General features: G+C 39.3%; 1 protein-coding gene across 4 annotated transcripts; it reads left to right on the top strand.

The window, feature by feature from the left end:
* Nucleotides 1-738: 738 nt before the first annotated feature.
* On the top strand, nt 739-20,734 carry PACRGL (parkin coregulated like). 4 transcript variants are annotated; one of them, XM_081048337.1, is made up of 9 exons: nt 739-818; nt 4,740-4,807; nt 5,162-5,316; nt 7,422-7,489; nt 9,126-9,216; nt 9,532-9,666; nt 10,162-10,269; nt 16,818-16,898; nt 19,318-20,734. In XM_081048337.1, the coding sequence occupies exons 2-9, from the start codon at nt 4,756-4,758 to the stop codon at nt 19,372-19,374; spliced, it is 747 nt and encodes a 248-aa protein (XP_080904463.1). In that variant the 5' UTR covers nt 739-818; nt 4,740-4,755; the 3' UTR covers nt 19,375-20,734. The 4 variants fall into 4 exon arrangements, with proteins under 4 accessions (XP_080904463.1, XP_080904462.1, XP_080904464.1 ...); XM_081048336.1 differs by having other exon boundaries at nt 755-899; nt 19,318-20,095; XM_081048338.1 differs by having other exon boundaries at nt 771-899; nt 19,323-20,089.
* Nucleotides 20,735-20,736: the final 2 nt, after the last annotated feature.

The following is a 20,736-nucleotide window of genomic DNA, read 5'->3' as shown; positions in this document are numbered from 1 at the left end:
TAACTGCCGTGGCTGTGCGAGGGGGTTGGTTGGTTGGCAGAGAAGCGGATGGCACATCATGTGAATCCTGTCCCATAGGCTCGAGACATAGTCTCGACCAGCTGCCAATGAGAACATAATGGTATGACTTCCCTATCTATGGCTCCGTGGGTGTTCCTTTTGGCCTCACCATGCTGTGTCCACCCCCGGGGGTGTGAGCAGGACCAGAGACCCTGCATGACATAACCCAAATCGCTTTTGGTGGAATCGCAAGTGGACACATTTCCCTGCAGCATCAGTTTTATTAAAATAATCTGGAGTACAAAAGCACACGCTTTTTATTATTAAACTATGGATGTATTACGTAGTCGCGGATGCAATAGCATATGACTTAGTAAGATATGACAGGAAACGGAATTCCACAGCTGGGCAGGCAGATGGCTTTGGCTCTATCTCCTCTGGGGCAGGATAGTTGGAGCACACTGAGTATTTAGAGTGCATGAGGTCAGTGTGAGGGTTAGTACAGGGACTGAGGCCAGGCTGGGACGCAGGGAAGTAGGGGCCTGTGCGCTCCTCTGCTCCCTGGACCTCTCATTCCAAACACGCCGTCCACCAGGTGCCCCTTTGTTACCAGGCAGGCTCTAGCTCAAGAACTGCCCTTTCAACGCCTCGCGCCTCGTTGCCTGGGCAACCCCCTAGCGCCGGCGCGTGTGCGGCCTCCCTACTATTGGCTGAGAGGGCGTCGCGGCGTCTGTCGTCAATGAGCGGCGCCGCCAGATCCGGGCACCGCGCGAAGCCTCGTTTTCCCCGAGCCCGGGTGGCTGGTGGTGGAAACCACGGTTCGTAGTCGAGTGGGCGCCGAGCAAAAGCCCCACGTGGGGTGGCGGCCGGTGTGCGGATCGCGGCCGGAGAGAGGCGCGGTAGGCACGGGCCCCCGGAGCCGTGGGCCGCGGATGCTGGGTTCCCGGCGCAGCCCGCGCTCTCGGCCTGGCGGCTTCCTCGCCGGCCTGTTGCTAGGGCCGCCGGAATCCGTTGCTAAGGATCCTGGAGAGGCTGTGAGCCAAGAGCCCTTTTTTTTCCTAGGGTCGGGCATTGGCCCAACGTACCTTCCTTCGTTCGCATTAGTTGAAACCAGCCGTCTTTCCCTCCACCCCTTAAAAAAAAAAAAAAAATGTTTTTTTGTTTTTGTTTTTCTTTTTGTCCTAGATGACCTCCTCATTTTCCAATTTTGACCACATCCTGGCCGTAACCGGTGTTAGGTATTTAGAAATGTATGGTTTTGGAGAGGAAGAGGCTAGGAAAATGGAAAGCAGATTTCAAGACCCTAAAATACTCGCCCTTTGGATTTATTTTATGGTAAAAGGGGATCGAGACAGGTGGATTTGGGGCTGTCTCTGCTTTGGAATTTGAAGGCGCTTTAGAGATGGAACATGGCTTCTTTAATGGGGTTCCTCTTAAACACTTGGGGAACTTTCCAAACACCGGATTAGAGAATAGGAAATAACGGGTGTCTGGCCCCCTGAGAATTTAGCCGTTTCATATGCAGGTCTCAAAGTGGGGTGCAGAAGTAAAGTGCATCTAGAGGAAGATGGGATTCACGCGCCGTCCAAACCAGTGAAAGAAAGGCACGCGCCCCCAGCACCGACGCCGAGGCCTATAGCCCCTCGTCAGGCACCTGCAGCCGCTGAGCAAGCCCTAGGGAGAAGCGAGGGTCCCCCAGTGGGGCCCTGCGTGTTTGCGCGCTGACATTGTGACGGCGTTCGGGTGTCTGGGTTCACTGGGTTTGTGGAGCCCCGTGTCTGTTTAGGATCTTTATGTTGTTTTGTAAAAGAATGAAGGGTGACCTTGTAATATTTATAGCAAAATAATTCTTAATTTTTCACTTCCAACATTACCCTTTTGCACCACCCTCTACATGTTATTGAAGGAAAAAGCACTCGAAAGGGTGGTTGAACATAAGATGAATGAAGTATATTTTTAAAAATTTTTTTTACAAACAACTCATGCTCCAAGTTTGTTGTCAGTGGTATGCTCCCAGGTAGATATTAATTTAAAGATTTGAACACACTTCGTTTGTCTTTAAGGCAAAGGGTGATACTTTTAACAATAAAGTGAACAACCAATTGTTTTGGAACGAAACTAGGGTGTTTTGAAAGTGGACCTAGAAATGTTTGCAACTCTGTGTGTGTGTGTGTGTTGATGTTGCCGAAAATTACAAAAGTATATTACACATAAAAACTGTCCTGCATGCTTAAAACCATTGGAAGCTCAATTTTCTAGCATATGAAGAAGTCAGATGAAGGGTTTCATTGGCTTTTTGAACTCATTCATAATGCAGCACGTTCCCAATAGTGCCTTCAGGAACAACTTTTTGACATAAAAAAAAAATTGTAGAAATTTACTTGTTTCAATAAAAACTTGCAGAATTGGTAGATAGTGTTGAAAAATGTGTGTCATGATTTTTTGTGGCAGACTGTGCACTTGTTATGTTTGTGGGTAGGCGTCTTTGTGATGTATGTTTTTCAACTATGTCAGCCATTAAAGTTAACGATCAAAAGAAACTGAACTTAAACTGAATGTTCAGATTGATGTAGCCCAAGGTGTCAAACCAAATTTTTCAAAAAAAGGGAACTGTTCAGTCACCTGGACCTCGCTGTTAATAATGATACTAAAAACCATTTTGTACCATTATAAAGAAAATGCTAAAACTCCTAGAGCCCTTACTACGTGCCAAGCACTTTTCTAAATGTTTTACGTTTTACATATATTAACTTAACTAGTCTTCATATACAGTTAGAATACTTACTGTAGTTATCCCCAGTTATAGAGTTGAAAAAGACGCAGATTTTTTTTTTTTTTTTTTTAAAATAGAAACTTAGATTGTGTTGGTCCCCCTCAGGAACTTCTCAAAACAGAGGCCAGATACAGTAGTAAGTACTTGCTAAATGATCACCGAAGCGTGATATTCAGTCAACATATTTCAAGCTTGCCTTAGCTTATCTCCGAATAAGATATCTGACAAATTTAATGAAGTATTCATGGCTGTATTTCCAGAAAACGCCTTGAGGATGAATGTGAAGTGTGAGATTGGGAAGTAAAGTAAATCATCTGCTGGTCGTAGGATGAGAAAATTAGGTCAATGTATTCAATCCAGAAAATTGAAATTTAAAATTATTCTGTGTACAGAAATAATCTTATATTTAGTTTATCTTTACAAGGCAGTCTGATCTGGTTACATCGTGTTTGAAATATTTTCAGGCTCAGTGTTATTACATGGAGCTTTGTCCTTATTGTGAAGCTTTCTAATTTGCAAAGCAGATTAAAATCATCTCGTGGGAGGAATCATTTAAGAAAGTATCAGTGTTTATACTGAAGAAGAGGAAACTGAGAAGTTGACAGTCTTTGTCCTTAAATATTTGAAAAGCAGTCATTTGCAAGTGGAAGAGGACTTTACCCATGTTACCTTATGAGAAGAGCTGTAATAATATGTATATAATGACTATATTAATATATTTAATTAATATATGTAATGACACTATTAATACATCATTAATATGCATATAATGACTATACTGAAGGTACAAAGTGGGAAATGCTCTAATGGAAGAAGAACTGGAGTGTCATGCAAGTGAGGGAGGGAGTAATTAAGTAGAAGTAAGGAAAAAGTGCAGAAATTAGAGTGCCATGGAAGTGAGCATTTGAGAAACAAAGAAGATGGGGCAAGGCTGAACTTGAGATTGGAGCTAGGCCTAGAAACACCAGCAGGCAGTTGGGTGTATGAGCCTGGGTGTGTGTGATGGAGGATTCCTTGGTAGAGAAATTTAGAAGTACTTTGATTAGACAGGAAATCATGGGCTATGAAACTAGAGCCCTTCTATTAACAGGAAAGAGGGAAATGTGGAAGAGGAGAAGTGAACCACCATTCATGGGGTGAGTAACTTGATATATGATCATATTTACCCAGCAACAGCCTTGACAGGCTTGTTTTACCTCCCCCTTTTAATAGATTAGGAAGCTGACGCTTAGGGAAATTAATGTACCTGAATTCATAAACCTCGTAATTGGTAGAGATGAGATGCAGATCTGATCCCACAGCTCTTCCTACCTCCTCACACCATGTTGACCACATCTGTAGGACTAAGTGTAGGAAATGAAGGAAAAGGGAATAACAGTGATCTAAGTTTTTCAGCCTGACGGACCAGAAAACCGGAGGTTCTTGAATTAACGAGGGGTTCATAACAGCGTGATAACCTTATTTTTGGTTCTGTTCAGTTTAAAGAGCTCGTGGTACACTGAGTAGGAGAGTTCATTATGTCACCGGAAAAGTAGGACTTGATATGCAGACGCTGACATTTGGAACTTTGGAAGTACAGAAGCCGGAGAAAATGGGGATGATAGTGGATGTGGCAACCCCTCCTTTCATAAAGCCAGTTCATGTTTTCTGAATCTAGCCAGAGATTGGAATTCAGTGTCTTAACAGTTATTTGGATACTTTGAATGGAAAAAAAAATGTTTCCTTTTATACATCTTATTTTCTTATAGCTAGTTTTTAATTTGCTATTAATAGATATCGAAATTGATACAATTTTATATTTTCTCATTAGTCTTTTCAGGTGTCTTGCTCCATACCATGCCTTTTTTGTGTGTCTTTTATTGTATTCTCTACTCTCTTCTGTTTTGGTATTTATACTGTTAATGAATTCCAATCCCCACCCTGCACCCCCTGCCAATTTTTGAAATCAAGTTTTATTTAACTACAGGAATAAAAGGCAAGCGATGCAGAAACCAGAGTGCCATGGAGACGTACAGTTGAGAAACAGAGTGACAGGTACAGAATGTTGCTTTTTAAATGAAGAAGTGAACTGTATTACCATGTTTCCTCGAAAATAAGACCTACCCAGACCATCAGCTCTAATGCATCTTTTGGAGCAAAAATCAATATAAGACCCGGTCTTATTTTAATATAAGACCTGGTGTAATATAGTATAATATAAAATATAATATAATAATTAATATAACACTGGGTCTTATATTAATGTTTGCTCCAAAAGACGCTGATGGGCCAGCTATGTCTTATTTTCGGGGAAGCACGGTAACAACACGTTCTATTATACAGATGAATGAGGGGTAAGCTCTGTTGTTTTCACCTCTTTTTTTGTTGAGATTTTCTGCTTCTTTCCAGGTAACTGTAATCAAAGGGCATCATCAGGTGCACAAATAAAACATAGAACTACAGTTCAACGAAGCAAATCCTCCTCACCAACCAGTTCTCTAGAGTCTGCAGGAAAACTTCATCCTCGACCAAGTGATAAACTTAACCCTAAAACAATTAACCCGGTAAGTACAAAAGAGATTCCTGACTCCGTAGACTTCAGAGTAACGTGCGCTTGGCGCACTATGGAACCATCCGAATGCTGTCTTAAGTCTCTTTTGTTTGTTAGTGTTGAGGTACTGATGAAGGAAGGGCATGTGGTCGCCGTGATGGAGAATGGAGCTGATGTGGGAGTGAGTGTCCAGGTGAGAAGGTGTAAAGTCAACAGTAACCAGTGTTGGTGTGCTCTGTCCCATTCCCGGGTGAATATTGTAGGATATAAAGTAAATTGTACATCAGCTTTAGTTTTTATTTGCTGTGGTGGTTTGACTTCCTAATACAGGATCAGTGATTAAACTTGTAGTTCGTTACCATAGGATGAATTACATGCCTCTAGAGTTGCGTAAAGGTCTCTAGCCATTTTGCTGTGATCTATAAATTAGCTCCAGAAATCCTAACTATGGTACTATCCTCTTTTTTTGCCTTTTCATAGCAATTTAGTCAGACTTAACAAACATGAGATTTGTGCACATAAAGTACATAACTGTGTGTAGGTCAGTGAATTATCCAAAAGTGAACACAGCTGTGCAATACACCTGGGTGGTGTCCGGCCCAGTCTTCTTGTGTAGGTGAAGAGGATAGTGGTTTCAGCCCTTGAAAGGGATTATGAGAGTGGCCGAGACATTGATTTTGATGGCAGATGAAATATGGCAGATACTTAAGCAAGGATGCAATGAACTAACTATCTGAGGGCAGAAGGAGATTGTCTGACTTAGAAAAGAAAAATGAAAACCAGTTTGAGTATCTGTGTTCCTATGCTTTTTTCAGTAATCGACAGTGTCAAGGAAATTGAAATCCTGAAGGGTACCTTGATATCTTCTTGCTGTTGCTCCTTTTCCCATATTTAATTGTGGGAGTTTATAGTCCTCATTTGTCTTAATATTTTTCCCCAATGAAAGCAACACTTTTTCTAATTAATTTCCTTATCTGATATGATTCTTACTTGAAAACAATTTTTAAAACTTATGTTTTTCTTAGCAGGAATTATAACTAGATGAGTGAAATATTTCTATTGCTGTAAATTACTGTGCAGAACATGGATTGACTTTGCAAATAAATCTTTTGTTATAATATTTTAATGAAATTTCATGTATGTATTTTTACTCAAAATACTTTCATAAGCCACTTTCATAATTTTTCCAGAGGAAAGGGCGAATTCTAAACTTATACTCTGAAGTATATTTTTAAATCACTACATGTGTTTAAAACATTTTTTAGCCAATTATATATAGTAAGTTTATATTTTGTAATTTAGACAACTGTATTTCGTCTGATTATATTCAAGTTACCATGTGATAAAATATTTACCTTCTGTGCCTCTAAGTCCCTGATCAATTATATTGAAATTATGCTGTGATTGTTTAACTGTTGTGATTGATCATCTCTTAAATCGCCTTTGGGAGTAGATACACAATTAATCTTTTCTTAAGATAATGATGTGTAGCAAAACCAAAAGCTGTGAAGTTACATGTCTAAGCAGACACATCTGGGCATATGTTTGTGAGAGTCTTGCTCAGTGTCCATCTCTATCAAAAACCCCTGCCAACCTAAGCCTTTGATTTTCATAGAAGCATAAAGCCAGTCTGGAGAAATTAAGATTCTTTGACCATCCAGACCATCTGTATTTAGCTGGAGGACAAATAGGAAATGTGCCGAAGGCTGAAAAAAAATATGTTGCCCTTTACTTAACACCTCTTCTCCATTCAGCTCTCACCTTGGAAAGTCACAGTGGGCAGGGGGTGGAAAGATGTTTTATCTTCGTTATATTTATAATATTTATATTGGTCTATATTATATTTATTGCGTATATAGTTTCAGCCCCCTTCAAGCCTTCTGAAGCTGTTAGTGGTGGATGGAAGCACCCAGTGTGCCCTTGGCTGTGGCTTCAGTCCCGTGAGAGTGCGTGGTTTTCTTAGCCACCTGAGTAGAATGGTGACTGGGTACCCACCTGGTGGCTTGAAAGTCAGGGTGACCGTTTGCCTCTGACCTGAGCAGGATTAAAATTGATTAGACATCACAAAGTGGAGGTGATGGTAATATTTATTGTGTTCTTGTCATTTTTTTATTTCAGTTTGGCGAACAGTCACGAGCCCCTTCTGCATTTGCAGCTATTTACTCTAAAGGAGGTATTCCTTGCAGGTAAAATCAATACAAGTTATAACTGACCGTGTCACTCAAAATAATTGAGGAAAATCAATACAGTGTTCAGTTTAAATGTGTGGAAAGTTTTATTTACGAGGGAGGTTGAAATAAAGGTGACTTACACTTTGGATGTTGGATTGGCATAGATCCTGGGACATTGTTGATCAAAATAATTTTAATTCCAAAATAAAATTACTAATAGAACTGCAGTAAACCACCAAATGATTTAGGAAATCGATTCAAGCAGTTTCTAAAACAATTTAAGCATTCACTGGCTTGGGCAAGGTGCAAATAAATAATCCAATTTTGTTTGTAAACTGAAAGTTGACAATTTAATGAAATTGTTTCATTTTTTGAAATTATCTTTCAAAAATTCAAAATTTCATAAATTTCAAAGTTATATTTGTTGAAATTACATTTCTTAATGAGTACATATGTCTGTTTTTGCTTATTTTAGATGTAATTCTTGCCACATTTCTGGACAGACATCAGGACTATTTTAAAGAAAATAATATAGGTTACTAATAAAGTGATATAATTTTCAGATTTTACTGTCGAGAAACATTTATTTCTTCTAAGTATATCCAATTTAAGCCTGTTCTGGATGATAGAATATTTCATTTTCATGTGGAAAGAATAACCACAACATTCTTTTTGTTATTTTTCTAATATTCAAGAAATGTTTTTGGTGGTATTTTCAGATTTGGAGGACTATGAGTGAAAAATAAGTTCCAGAAACATTCTACAATTTATTATTATTTAATATTTATGTTCCAAATCAAAACCCTATTTTAAGGTTCTTTTACTGCCTTCCCTGCTCAGAGCAATTTATTGTTGCTAAAAATGTAACAAAACAATGTTGCAAAAATAACACTAATGAAGGAGTCAGGAAGTTCAGAACATTACAAAAGGGATGTGAAGACACATTTGGGGATGATATTATTTATCATAATTCATTGTGTTTGTGGCCGTGGTTCACTGGATGTATTCATACATGAAGACATATTACATTGTGCACTTTAAATATGTGCAGTTTATTGCATGTCGGTTATACTTCAGTAAAGACTGTTTAAAAAGAGAAGCAGCAGCAGTAGCTTTAATTCAAGAGGCTGCCACTTTGTTACCTTGCCTGTGGCATCTCACCTTCCTGGCCTCAGTTTTCTTCTCCTTAACAAGGATAAAACCTGGCTTGGCTTCAGATCATTTGTGTTAGGGTTCAGTGATCTATATCTGACAGTGTTCCTTATAAAACAAATTATTGTTTCTAATGATCACATTTGTTTGCATTTTTTTATTTTCTGTAGAGTGCCTATTTTGTTATAATTTTGACTGAAACATATTAATTGTAACATTTGTATTAAGACACACGGATAGCAACATGCTCCAATTCCAAGACTGTAGATTTATAAATGTGGGGTTGTTTAGTTTTGGCACCAAAACAATTTTGCTGAAAGAGTAGGAATTTGTAGGATTATAGATTGCTTTATGAAATGTGTTTGTAATATGTTTTGAAGTCATGGTTTTCCTATGTTACAAAATTCTAATATGGTTATGTTCTAGAAAGAGTATTTATATGTTAGATAATCCCTGTTTAACGTAATCCTTGTTACGTTGACTGCGTTTTATATTTTAGATTGGTCCATGGTTCAGTAAAACACAGATTACAGTGGGAATGTCCTCCTGACAATCTTCCATTTGATCCTCTTCTTATTACTTTAGCTGAGGTAATTACTCCATCTCTCCTGAGTGTTTATTTTTTTTTTGGGGGGGGGACATTTAAAATTGCATTAAAGGTTATTTTGTAACTCATCAGTAAATTGCATTATTTATCCACAATTTCTTGGTTCAATTTTAATTACTGAAGTCATATATCATGATAAGGAAAACAATAATAATAAAACTTAATTTTCACTTAGACCAATAAGGATTTGATGTTTTTGTTATTAACTTAATCAAATGAGTAGTAAATCATGTTTTTTGTTTTTTTTGTGGTTTGTTTTTTTTTGTTGTTTTTTTTTTTTTTTTTTTGTCTTTGGCAGGGTCTGAGAGAGACTAGACATCCATACACCTTTGTGTCAAAGGAGGGTTTTAGAGAATTACTTCTGGTCCAGGGTGCTCCTGAAAAAGCTGTGCCTTTGCTTCCTAGACTGATTCCTGTGCTAAAGGCAGCTCTGGTATGTCCTTTATTCCTGTGGACTTTCTGTAGTACATGTAGGATACTTTATGTCTTTATTTTCCTCCAAATTAATACGCAAATTAGTCCTTTACCTGTGGTTTTGATATGTGTGCAAAATTAGGCCACTAATTTTTTAAGATAAAAAATCAGAGCCAGGTGATTTACTTACTTGAAGACACCTTGAAAGGATGTACTAAAGGTAAAAAGGGACATTTTGTGGGTTTAGAGAAAGTAATGAACCTCAGAGGAGTCTTGCTGCTTTGGTATATTTTAATTAATGTTTTGATCAAGCTGAAAATGTGTTAATTGCTCCGGCATGTCCGGCATTAAAGATTATATTTTAAATTCTGGGTTTGGTTGATTATCCTCTAATTTTGAATGCTCAGTCTTACTTTCCCCTTCACTGGCTTGCCCTTTCTCCATCCCATCCTTCCTCTCCTTTCTCTTCTTTCCCTCCCTGTTCCTACATCACTGCCCAATCATCGCATCACAGGTCCATTTGGATGATGAAGTGTTTGAAAGAGGATTGAATGCTCTGGTGCAGTTAAGTGTTGTCGTTGGTCCTTCTCTAAATGACCATCTGAAACATCTGCTTACAAGTGTGAGTACTAAAAAGACGAGACAGCGGTTGTGAATATGTATCATGCCATATCCATATTTCTTCATAATTTAATGGCTTCACATTAATTATTAAAGTGATTCAAAACCTCAAAATGAAACTCATCATCCTAACCAAAAAATACAGACATCAGACCTAGTAGTTCATAAAACATTTTACTAATGGACAGTATAATCTTTATTTTATTTTATTTTTTATGGAAGGCACCTACATGAGCAGAATTTAGAGTTGCAATAAAAAGTAGGCAAAAGTTGAGTGGACAAAAATTAATGAACAGTGTAGTGGTATCATGCTCATGTTGATTAGTTATGAATTAGACACAGCACTTATACATACTCATGTAATTATATATTACCACAGTCATGTTTTTCACCTTTCTTCTTTTTGTTTTTCATTGTAAGTTGTTTTTATTATGTTTTAATTTATTTTTTTCTTTTCTTTTCCTTTTTTTTTAAATTAGTTTCAGGTGTACAAAACAACAATGATTAGACATTTATACCCCTCACACAGTGATCACTCTCCTCCCCCAATCTACTATCCCTCTGATATTGTATACAGCTGTTAACAATTCCACTGACTGTATCCCCTATGCTGTACTCCACAACCAGTATTGATATGACCATTTGACTTTATTTTTCATTTTGTTAATGTGGTATATCACGTTAATTGATTTGCAGATGGGACCCAACCTTGCAATACCAGGAATGAATCCCACTCAGTCGTGGTGTATGATATTTTTAATGTATTGCTGAATTTGGTTTGCTAATATTTTGTTGAGTATTTTTGCATCTTTGTTCATTACGGATATTGGCCTATAGTTTTCTTTTTTTGTAATATCCTTGTGTGGTTTGGGGATCAGGGTGATAGTGGCCTCATAAAATGATCTTGCAAGCCTTCCTTCCTTCTGGACTTTTTGGAACAGTTTGAGGAGAATAGGTAATAGTTCTTTTCGGAATGATTGGTAAAATTCACATTTGAAGCCATCTGGTCCTGGGTTTTTGTTAGTTGGAGCTTGTTGATTACTGATTCAATTTTGTTGATAGTAATCGTTCCGTCTAGATATTCTGTTTCTTCTTGATTCAGCCATGGAAGATTGTATACTTCCAGAAATTTATTCATTTCTTCCAGATTGTCTAATTTGTTGGCATTAAGTTGCAAGTAGTATTTTCTTTAAAATTTTTGTATTTCTGTGGTGTCTGTTGTCACTTCTACTCTTTCATTTCTGATTTTATTAATCTGGGTCCTCTCTCTCTCTTTCTTGATGAGTTGGCTAAAGGTTTGTCAATTTTGTTTATCTTTACAAAGAACCAGTTCTTGGTTTCATTGATCTTTTGTATTGTTTTTTGTTTTCTTGTTTTCTGTCTTTATTTCATTTATTTCTGCTCTAATTTTTATTATTTCCTTCTTTGTACTCCCTTTGGGCTTATTTTGCTTTTTTTTTTTTTTTCCAGTTCCCTTAGGTGTAAAGATAGTGTTGTTTTGAGATTTTTCTTGTTTCTTTAGGTAGGCCTGCATTGCTATGAATTTCCCTCTTAAGACTGATTTCACTGTGTCCCATTGATTTGGCGTCATGTGTTTTCGTTTTCATTTTTCTCAAGGTATCTTGATTTCTTCCTTGATCTTATTGCTGACCCATTTATTATTTAGTAGCATGTTATATAGTCTCCATGCGTTTGTGTGTTTTTCACTTTTTTTCTTGTAATTGGTTGCTAGTTACATACCACTATAGTCAGAGAAGACATTCAATATAATTTCAGTCTTCTTAAATTTGTTGAGACTTATTTAGTGGCCTAACATGTAGTCTGTCTTGGAAAATGTTCCATCTGCACTAGAAAATAATGTATATTCTGCTGCTTTGGAGTTAAATGCTCTAAAAATGTCAATTAAATCCATCTAGTCTAGTGTGTCATTTAAGACCATGTTGATTTTCTGTCTGGAGGATCAGTCCATTGGTGTAAGTCTTCTGGGGTGTTAAAGTCTTCTACAATGATTGTGTTACTGTTGAGCTCTGCCTTTATGTCTGTGAATATTTGTTTTATATATTTAGGTGCTCCTCTGTTGGGTGAATAGATGGTTTACTAGGGTTATGTTTTCATGTTGAATTGATCCCTTTATTATCACGTACTGTCCTTCTCTGTCTGTTATTATAGTCTTCATTTTAAAGTCTGTTTTGTTTGATATAAGTATTGCTACTCCAGTTTTCTTCTCGTTTATTTGCATTAAATATCTTTTTCCATTTCTTTGCTTTCAGTTTGTGTATGTATGTCTTTCGATCTGAGGTCTCTTGTAGACAGCATATGCATGGGTCTTGTTTTCTTAACCACTGAGCTACCTACCTTATATGTTTTGATAGGAGCATTTAATCCATTTAAATTTAAAGTGATTATTGATAGCTACATAGTTATTTCCATTTATTATTAAGATTTTTGTCTTCCTTTGTTTGTTTGTTTTCTCCTTTTTTCTGCTTAAAGAACTCCTTTTAACATTTCCAGTAATACTGCCTTGGTAGTAATGAATTCCTTTAGCTTTTTCTTGTCTGGGAAGCTCTTTATCTGTCCTTCAATTTTAAATGATAGTCTTGCTGTGTAGAGTAGTGTTGGTTGTAGGCCCTTGTTTTTCATCAGTTTGAATATTTGCTGCCACTTCCATCTGGCCTACAAAATTTCTATAGAAAAATCAGCTGTTAGTCTTATGGGAGCTCCCATATAAGTGACTACCGTGTTTCCCTGAAAATGAGACCTAACTGGAAAATAACCCCTAGTATGATTTTTCAGGATGACATCCCCTAAACATAAGCCCTAATGCATCTTTTGGAGCAAAAATTAACATAAGACCTGGTCTTATTTTGGGGGAAACACGGTAGTTGTCTTTCTCTCGCTGCTTTTGGGATTCTGTCTTTGTCTTTCATCTTTGCCATTTTAACCATGATGTGTCTTGGTGTGAGCCTGTTTGGGTACATCTTGTTTGAAACTCTCTGCACTTCCTGGGCTTGTATGTCACTGTCCTTCACCAGGTTAGGGAAGTTTTGGGTCAGTATTTCTTCAACTAGGTTCTGGATCCCTGGCTCCCTCTCTTCTCCTTCTGGTACCTCTATGATGTGAATGCTGTTAGGACTGGTGTCCCACAGGTCTCTTAAACTATCTTCATTGTTTTTTTATTATTTTTTTTTCTTTCTGTTGTTCCATTTGGGTGTATTCTGCTAAATTGCTGATTCAGTCCTCTGCTTCATCTAATCTGCTGGTGATTTCCTTCTAGTGTATTATTCATTTCAATTATTGTATTCCTTATTTCTGACTGTTTTTTTTTTTTTTACGGTTTCTATGTCCTTCTTTATGCTTGCTATTTCTTGTTGAAATTCTCCCTAAGTTCCTTAAGCATTCTTATAATCAGTGTTTTAAACTCTGTGATAGTTTTGTTGCCTCTATTTCATTTAGTTCTATTTCTGGAGATTTCTCCTCTTTTATTTGGGACATGTTTATTTTTTTTGTTTGTTTCCTCATTCTGGTTGCCTCTTTGTGTTTGCTTCTATTTATTAGTTAGATCTTCTATGTCTCTCAGTCTGTGCTGGGTGGCCTTATGCAGTATGTGTCCTCTATGGTCTAATGGCACATTTTCCCTCATCTCCTGTGTTTGTGTTCCAGGAATGTCCCTTGAGTGTGTTGTGTGCGTTCTCCTGTTGTAGGTGAACCTTGATTGCTTTTGGCATATCAGTGGGTGGGATTGACTTCCAGGCTGACTAACTGTGTGGATTGGCTATGCTCACAGTGTATGACCTACTGTGTAGGGGCTGACCCCTCAGAGGAAGCTTTGCCCCTGCAGGTTCTTATGCCTGTTGAGACCCCATTTTATGTGTGCTGCTTGTGGGACTATCCAGGTAGTGCTCTGGTGTGGTCTGAAGCTGGCCTCTGGGTATGTTGTATCTGGTGTCTCTTGGGAGGGGCTCCCATGCAGGCCAGTTTCAGCCTTGCCTCTTACTGGCCTGTGGATACCTGGTGGGAGCCACAAAGCTGTATGTGGTTGTCTGCTGCCTGTGCTGGACCTGGAGGCATGTGGGGGTGGCCTCAGTGTGAACTGAGGCTGGCTGCCACCAATAGTGGGCCTGAGGCAGCTTAGCAAAAGGCCCAGAGCCCCCTAGGCCACCTGCTGCCTGCCTATAAGGCCCAGGCATTGAAAGAGCCTCCTTAGGTGTGTGTGTCTGGCCGTTTGACCCAGTGTTGAGAGTGCCCTTGGCGATGCAGCAGGGTGGGGTGGAGTTCAAGGGAGTCGTGAAATGTGACCAGTGATTTTTACTACGTTAGCACAGATTCTGTTCTTATGCCAATGCCTGTCCTGTGACCACCTTGCCCTGTGCCCAAGGAATACTGCACCCCTCAGAAATTTACCGCCTCAGACTTGCAAATTTCCGAGAGCTATTTCAGATTGGCTGTGGTACAGTTTTTGGGTCGCTCGCCACCATGAAAATTCTTGCAGGCTGGCACGGATTGTCTGCTGCTGTAAAAGACCCCCACAGCTTGTGGTGTGGGGCTGTACGCCCAGGTGCCCAGAGTGCCCCTGGCAGTGCAGCTGTAGGTGGGCAGGGTTCCAGGGACCTAAGGGGTGTGGTAGGTGGTTTCTACAATGTCAGTGCAGTCTTGGCTCCTGCACCAGTGCTGGGCCTGCCACCACCGCGCTAAAACACCCTGAGACACTGTGGCCAGCCACCACTGGCCTCAGGCCTCCAGGTTCCCAAGAGCCGCCCAAGAGAAGCTACAGCGCAGTCTTGGGTTACCGCGCGCCAGCAAGTGTTTCCCAGGCCTCTGCAGGCCCTCTGCCCGCTTCAGACAGGTTTCCACAGCCTGCGCGGCGGGCCGGCAGCCTAGCAGTCAGGAGTTTCCTGGGTGACGTAGTACCAGGTGTTCGCTGTGCAGGGACCTGGGGCGTCACCAAAGCAGTGCACACGCGTGGATTCCACAAGACCAGTGCGGTCCCAGACCTGGCCCTTTCGGGGAGGGCTTACCCCTGAAAAGTTGGTGCCCTCCTGTAGGCCACACGTGTGCAGGCTCCACACAGGGACAACACTGGCTCTTGTCTCTCTATCTCCTGCACCAACGCCATGCAACTCAGTTCTTCCCCCACGACTCTGGGCCTCCCGAGCTGCCTCTCCTACACCAGAGACCAGGCAAGTGCCCACAAGCTAGCACGTCCATGTGCCGGCTCTACAAAAGGGCGTCTGGGTTTCCCGCCGCCTTCCTCCCCCTGGAAGGGCAGATAAAGTCCTCACTGATTTTCGCTGCCAGAACTCCTCTTTCCAACACCAGACCCCTCAGCTGGGGACCCCGGCGTGGGGCTGGGCTCTCTCCTTCTTCAGGGGGGCCCTCTGCCACCAAGGGGTCCCTCCCGGCGTTCAACTACTATCTGTGGATTGGGAGGCAGCTTGTTTCATGTCTCCATCCCTCCTACCAATTTCGATGTGGCCTCTTTATATCCTCAGTTATAGGGATTCTGTTCAGCGAGTGTTCAGATGATTCTTGAGGTTGATTGTTCTGTAATTTATTTGTAATTTTGTTGGGATCCTGGGATGTAGTAGGCATAGCATTTATCTGATTCACCATCTTGGACCTCCCTTCGGTGTAAGTGTTTTAGTGAGTCTGTAAAGCGCCTCAGGATGGGAGTTTTTCCTGTGACATGTAGTATAATCTTTATGACAATATATGCTGGGACACTGTAGCTAAGGAAGTTTCCAAGACAACCCTTAGGCTGAACAATTTGCTCTAAGGACTCACAGAACTCAAAAAAGCTGTGTTGCAGTTTATTACAGTGAAAGGACACATTAAAATCAGCAAAGGGAGGAGGTTTCTAGAGGAGGGTCCGGTAGAGACCAGGCGAGTACTGCAGTCATTTGATGGTGGAACAAAGTTTCAGGTTGTCCTTTGTACCTGAATTGCACTGTTTGCTTCTGTGCTCCTGTGATTCTGTCCTCATTCACCTTGTACCCTCCCCCCCTTGCAAAGACCACCCATCCAACGGAGGCCCATTCAGGGCATATCTAGGGACACATGGTCTTGTGGTTTCTAGTCCGATTCTTCTGTCACTGTTACTGAATTATTCTTGTAAATGCTCTCTTTGTTGGCTCTTCCCATTTTTACTGTAGGAAACAACTGTGTTTTAGAGGCTTAGCTTTCCATAATAGTCCTCCAAATGCTCTTGCAAATTATAGAACGGAAAAGTATGCAATTTCATAGAAAACTTACTCTGGATATCACACTGTAGAGGATTTTGTAGGATTGGTTTTTGAAATAGTATAAATTCATTGTTGTTTTTTTTTACTAAATAGAGTGGCGTCTACTATATATCCATTTCAATGAGACATTTCATTTCCTAAAAGAAACCTTGAACTATAAAATTCAGTGGTGTTCATGTACTTACTATACAGTAAAGCCTCAATGACATTATTTCTAGTTAGCCTATTTGTTAGTGAAGTTTTAGTAATGCTTATGGTGAATATTTCTACTTTTTCAAATCGTTTCATTTTGCCAATCTTATTTTAAAAGCTTTCCAAGAGACTAAGGGACAAGAAATTCAAAGAGCCGATCACCAGTGCCTTGCAGAAACTGGAGCAGCATGGTGGAAGTGTGAGTAGGACATTATCCCTTACGTCATAATTGTTTTCTTTTTCTTTTTAGTTGTCTTACAAAATTGGCTGTATAACATACAGTATTTCATTTCAGCCGCGAACAACCATGTGGAGTTGATAGGATTATTTTCATTGGAGAGCTCAGAGTTTCAGTCTCGCCTAGGTAGCCCAGGTTTTCAGCTGGGATTCAGACCCAGCTTGTATAAGTACAGGGCCTGCGCCCTCTCATTGTGCTTCCTACATGGCAGGTAGTCTGTGTGGTGCAGCTTTACAGTGTTTTTGTTTGTTTGGTTTTGTTTATTTTGGATGTCTTTGCTTTGATCAGTGGAAAGTTCAGAAAACAGAAGGACTAATGCAGAGCGCTCATTGAAGACAGAGTACCTTTTTCTTCTTTTCACTTGCCATCTTTTCTATCAAAAAAAATATATATATAATTTGCCCATAATCAAAGGTTGAAATGAGATTTCCAGATGCCTGCACTACTACATCTGGAAGCGCACGTGTGCTTGAACGTGCGCATGTGTGCATGCACACACAGGAGTGAGTCATTTGATTATTTTAACTTGCAATAATGTAGCAGATTTCATTATTACTGTGCTATGTCAAGTAAATAGGTTGAGTTTTCATCTTTTGAAAGAAGTGTTCAGATAATCTAGTCTTGGAAGTATTTCCATAAAGCAGTGATCCCATCTTGTTTTGGAGATTACGTTTAATCAGATCTTAATGAAAGAGTTGCATGTGATTATCTTAACAATGCAGAATATAGTTTCATTCTTCTAAAGGAATTAACTATCGAGAATGATTGTATGCAGTTTTAAAATGGCAGATGTTTTCGTTTAAGCTTTGCCTAAATTACCTAATTTGACCAGTGTCCGTGACTTTTTAAATTGATATTCTTTCCATGATGAATGCCTGGAATGATGTTTGAGGAGAAAGTAAGTCCCAAGGCTGCTAGATAATAGATTTCTTCTTTGTTGTGTGCAGGTGCTAGGCAGAGGATTAGCATTCAGACATCTTGTGGTGATGTGTACAGAACCATCCACTAGCCAGTCCACCTCCCTTCTCGGCAGAAAGGAAATTCTTCTTGCTTGCAATGTGGTTGTTGTTCTGAGAATTGGAATGCAAGATGAATTTGTTCTTTCCTCCCCTATGAAATGCAAGTAAACCAATGCTAAATAATGATGGCACAGCTTTTCTATCTGAAACTCTTCCCAGAATGGGCATGGGGAGTGGGGCAAGTAGAAAGGGGTGTGTCCTGCATGTTAGATTTCCTGGGTGTGTGTGCGGAGTTGGCGATGGTTTGCGTAAAGTTTAGAAATAGCGCACTATGATTTGGAGGGGGAATACTGAAGATGTACATGACCAACCCATGGTCCCAGAGACAGCTAGCCAGGGAGTTCCTCTCTTACTACTTAATCTTTATTAGTTTTTAATCAGGCTGGTACAGAATAAAAAAATATTCTGAAGTCATAAGGGCTATTAAGTACTATTTATTCCTTCAGATTTTTTCCTCTGCTTGTCATGTCCTAATATTTTAATAATAATTAATGTAATTGCAATAGGAAATCACAATTACATATCAAAGACTTTCCCTTGGCTTAATTGTTATTATTGCACTTGCTTTGGGTACTTTGTAAATCCTTCATGAAATTAATGAATGTTCTTCTTTCCCTTCTAAAATGTTTATATATTTTCTCTTTAAGTGCTTACAGGTAAGTCTTTAAAAAAGATTCTTCTCAGTATTGCAGTTTCTTATTTCTTAAGGCCTGTGTGTATTACCGTGATGGACTCAACTTCCGGGAAACAAAAATAATCAGTTGCAGACAGTCACAGTGTCGTTTTCTTATAACGAATCAGTTTACAACCTGCCTTAAATGGGAAATGGTTCATTCTGAGTTTGACTTAATTTTTTTCTAAGTGATATGCACCTTTGTCTTGGGAAGGATACATACTTACACACCCGAGCTCGATTGAGAGCACGTGGGAACTTAATACCTGCCAGAAATTCTCTTGAGTACTTTTTAGACTTTAACTCATTTAATCTCTACTACAACCGTCAGGGGGAGGTTTTGTTCTTACCGCCCTTTTAAAAATCTAGAAACTGAGGTGCAGAGAGATAATTACCCCCACATTTGATAGTGAGGTGACCAGCAGAAGGTGAATTCAAATACTGGTCGTCTGCTTCCAAACTACCTTCCTAGTTGTATATTTTCAAAAAAACAGTAAGAGACAACAACCTATATTTGATTTAACTCAGAAAAAAGTTTGCACTTCTCATTTCATCCTTCTGCTCTTATCCCATTTTATTTGTTTTGAGTTTTGGACACTTTGTTTTTTAGGCATGCTCCTGCAAATGGAACATCTGTTAGGGGAACCCAGCATGATACTAATGAGGCTACTTTTTTTTCTCTTGCCAGGGAAGCCTTATCATCATCAAATCTAAAATTCCAACATATTGTTCCATATGTTGTTGAAGAAGGAAGCCAACAAAAATCTTACCACCTGGTGACAGGTATTCAGTGCTGACCATGGGTACCTCTGGGACCTTTGCAGGTTCACTTCAGTTTATTCTTTTATACATCACAGCCACCATTCATTATTTACTAGTTTAAGACAAAAATATAAAATACCATTGAATCATAGTAAAAATGATTCGGCAACAAAAAAGACTGGTTAATGATGGAAAGCTATTTTAAAAAGTTATATAATAGTACAGTTTTGTGGGTTTTACTTTTCATGTTTAATCTTTGTGTGAACAACCATTATTGGATTTGCAATGGATGTTTGTATTTATTTTCTAGTGCCTTTTATTGGTAACATCGTTTTTGCAATCAGTTTGTAACTGTATACGTATTTCTAGACAGTTTGCCATTTCTGGATTTTATATTAAGCCTATGGAAATTTAAAATAGTGGACAACATTTGTGATTTCCCTCTTAATTGCCATTTATAAATATGTATTTTATAATGTAGAATGCTTGGGGAAATTTCTTTCCAGGGTATTCTAGTTTAAGAAAAAAAAAAATTTTAATGTGTAAATTCCCTTACGAGTATGTTGTTTATCCCAACTCATTAAAACTACCTAAACTTTAGGTGTTAATTGTATTTAAATAGATGCTATTTTGTATTTTATAGTCTGAAAAGACTAAGGATATTCAGTACATGAAGATATTCAGAAATTAAAATCTTAAAACTCATATGTAGTCAGTGATTTTGTTGTACTTGCTTATGTTGTACAATTGATTCAATTGAAAAAGTTTTTGCAACAATTTATAGGCATCATTCTGAGTGTTGATGTGGTAGAAGCTGCATCTGGATCATTCTACAGAGAAAGGCATAGAAGAGAAACAGAAAACAGGAACAGGACCTCCTGTCTTCTGGGCAAGAGAAACTTCAGGGCCCACAGCAGCTTGAGCCGTCACACCAAATCCAAAGCAGCCTGATGGGTTTGAAGGGATGGACAGCAGGGGGCATTCCTATATAGAGGCAGCAATATGATAGTCCAGAGCGTCGGAGAACTCCCTTTCTTTGCAATTCTTCAGATGTAGTCTCACAGGTTTTTAATTACTGAAAAGAATCCAGGTAATCTCTGAAGAGCCTTAATGCTCGTCCTCCCGCAGATCTTTTGTGCTTCCTGGTCCCCTGTCTGGTCCACTGTGTCCTCGGGTCTTCACTCACGCTCACATCCTCAGGTCATATTAGCCCCTTTGCCTTTACCCTTCGTCATTGCACTTAGCACCACCCAAGGCAAAACTATCTAGAAAATGCCATAAGAAAAATGTCATTTTTTGAAATCTAGGAATGATCAAATTTGGAATAAAGACCTGTAAGATACAG

Source organism: Rhinolophus hipposideros, assembly GCF_964194185.1.
Source record: "Rhinolophus hipposideros genome assembly, chromosome: 1".
Lineage (NCBI taxonomy): Eukaryota > Metazoa > Chordata > Mammalia > Chiroptera > Rhinolophidae > Rhinolophus > Rhinolophus hipposideros.
The sequence above is the reverse complement of the archived record's forward strand: the minus strand, read 5'-3'. Positions and strand labels throughout refer to the sequence as shown.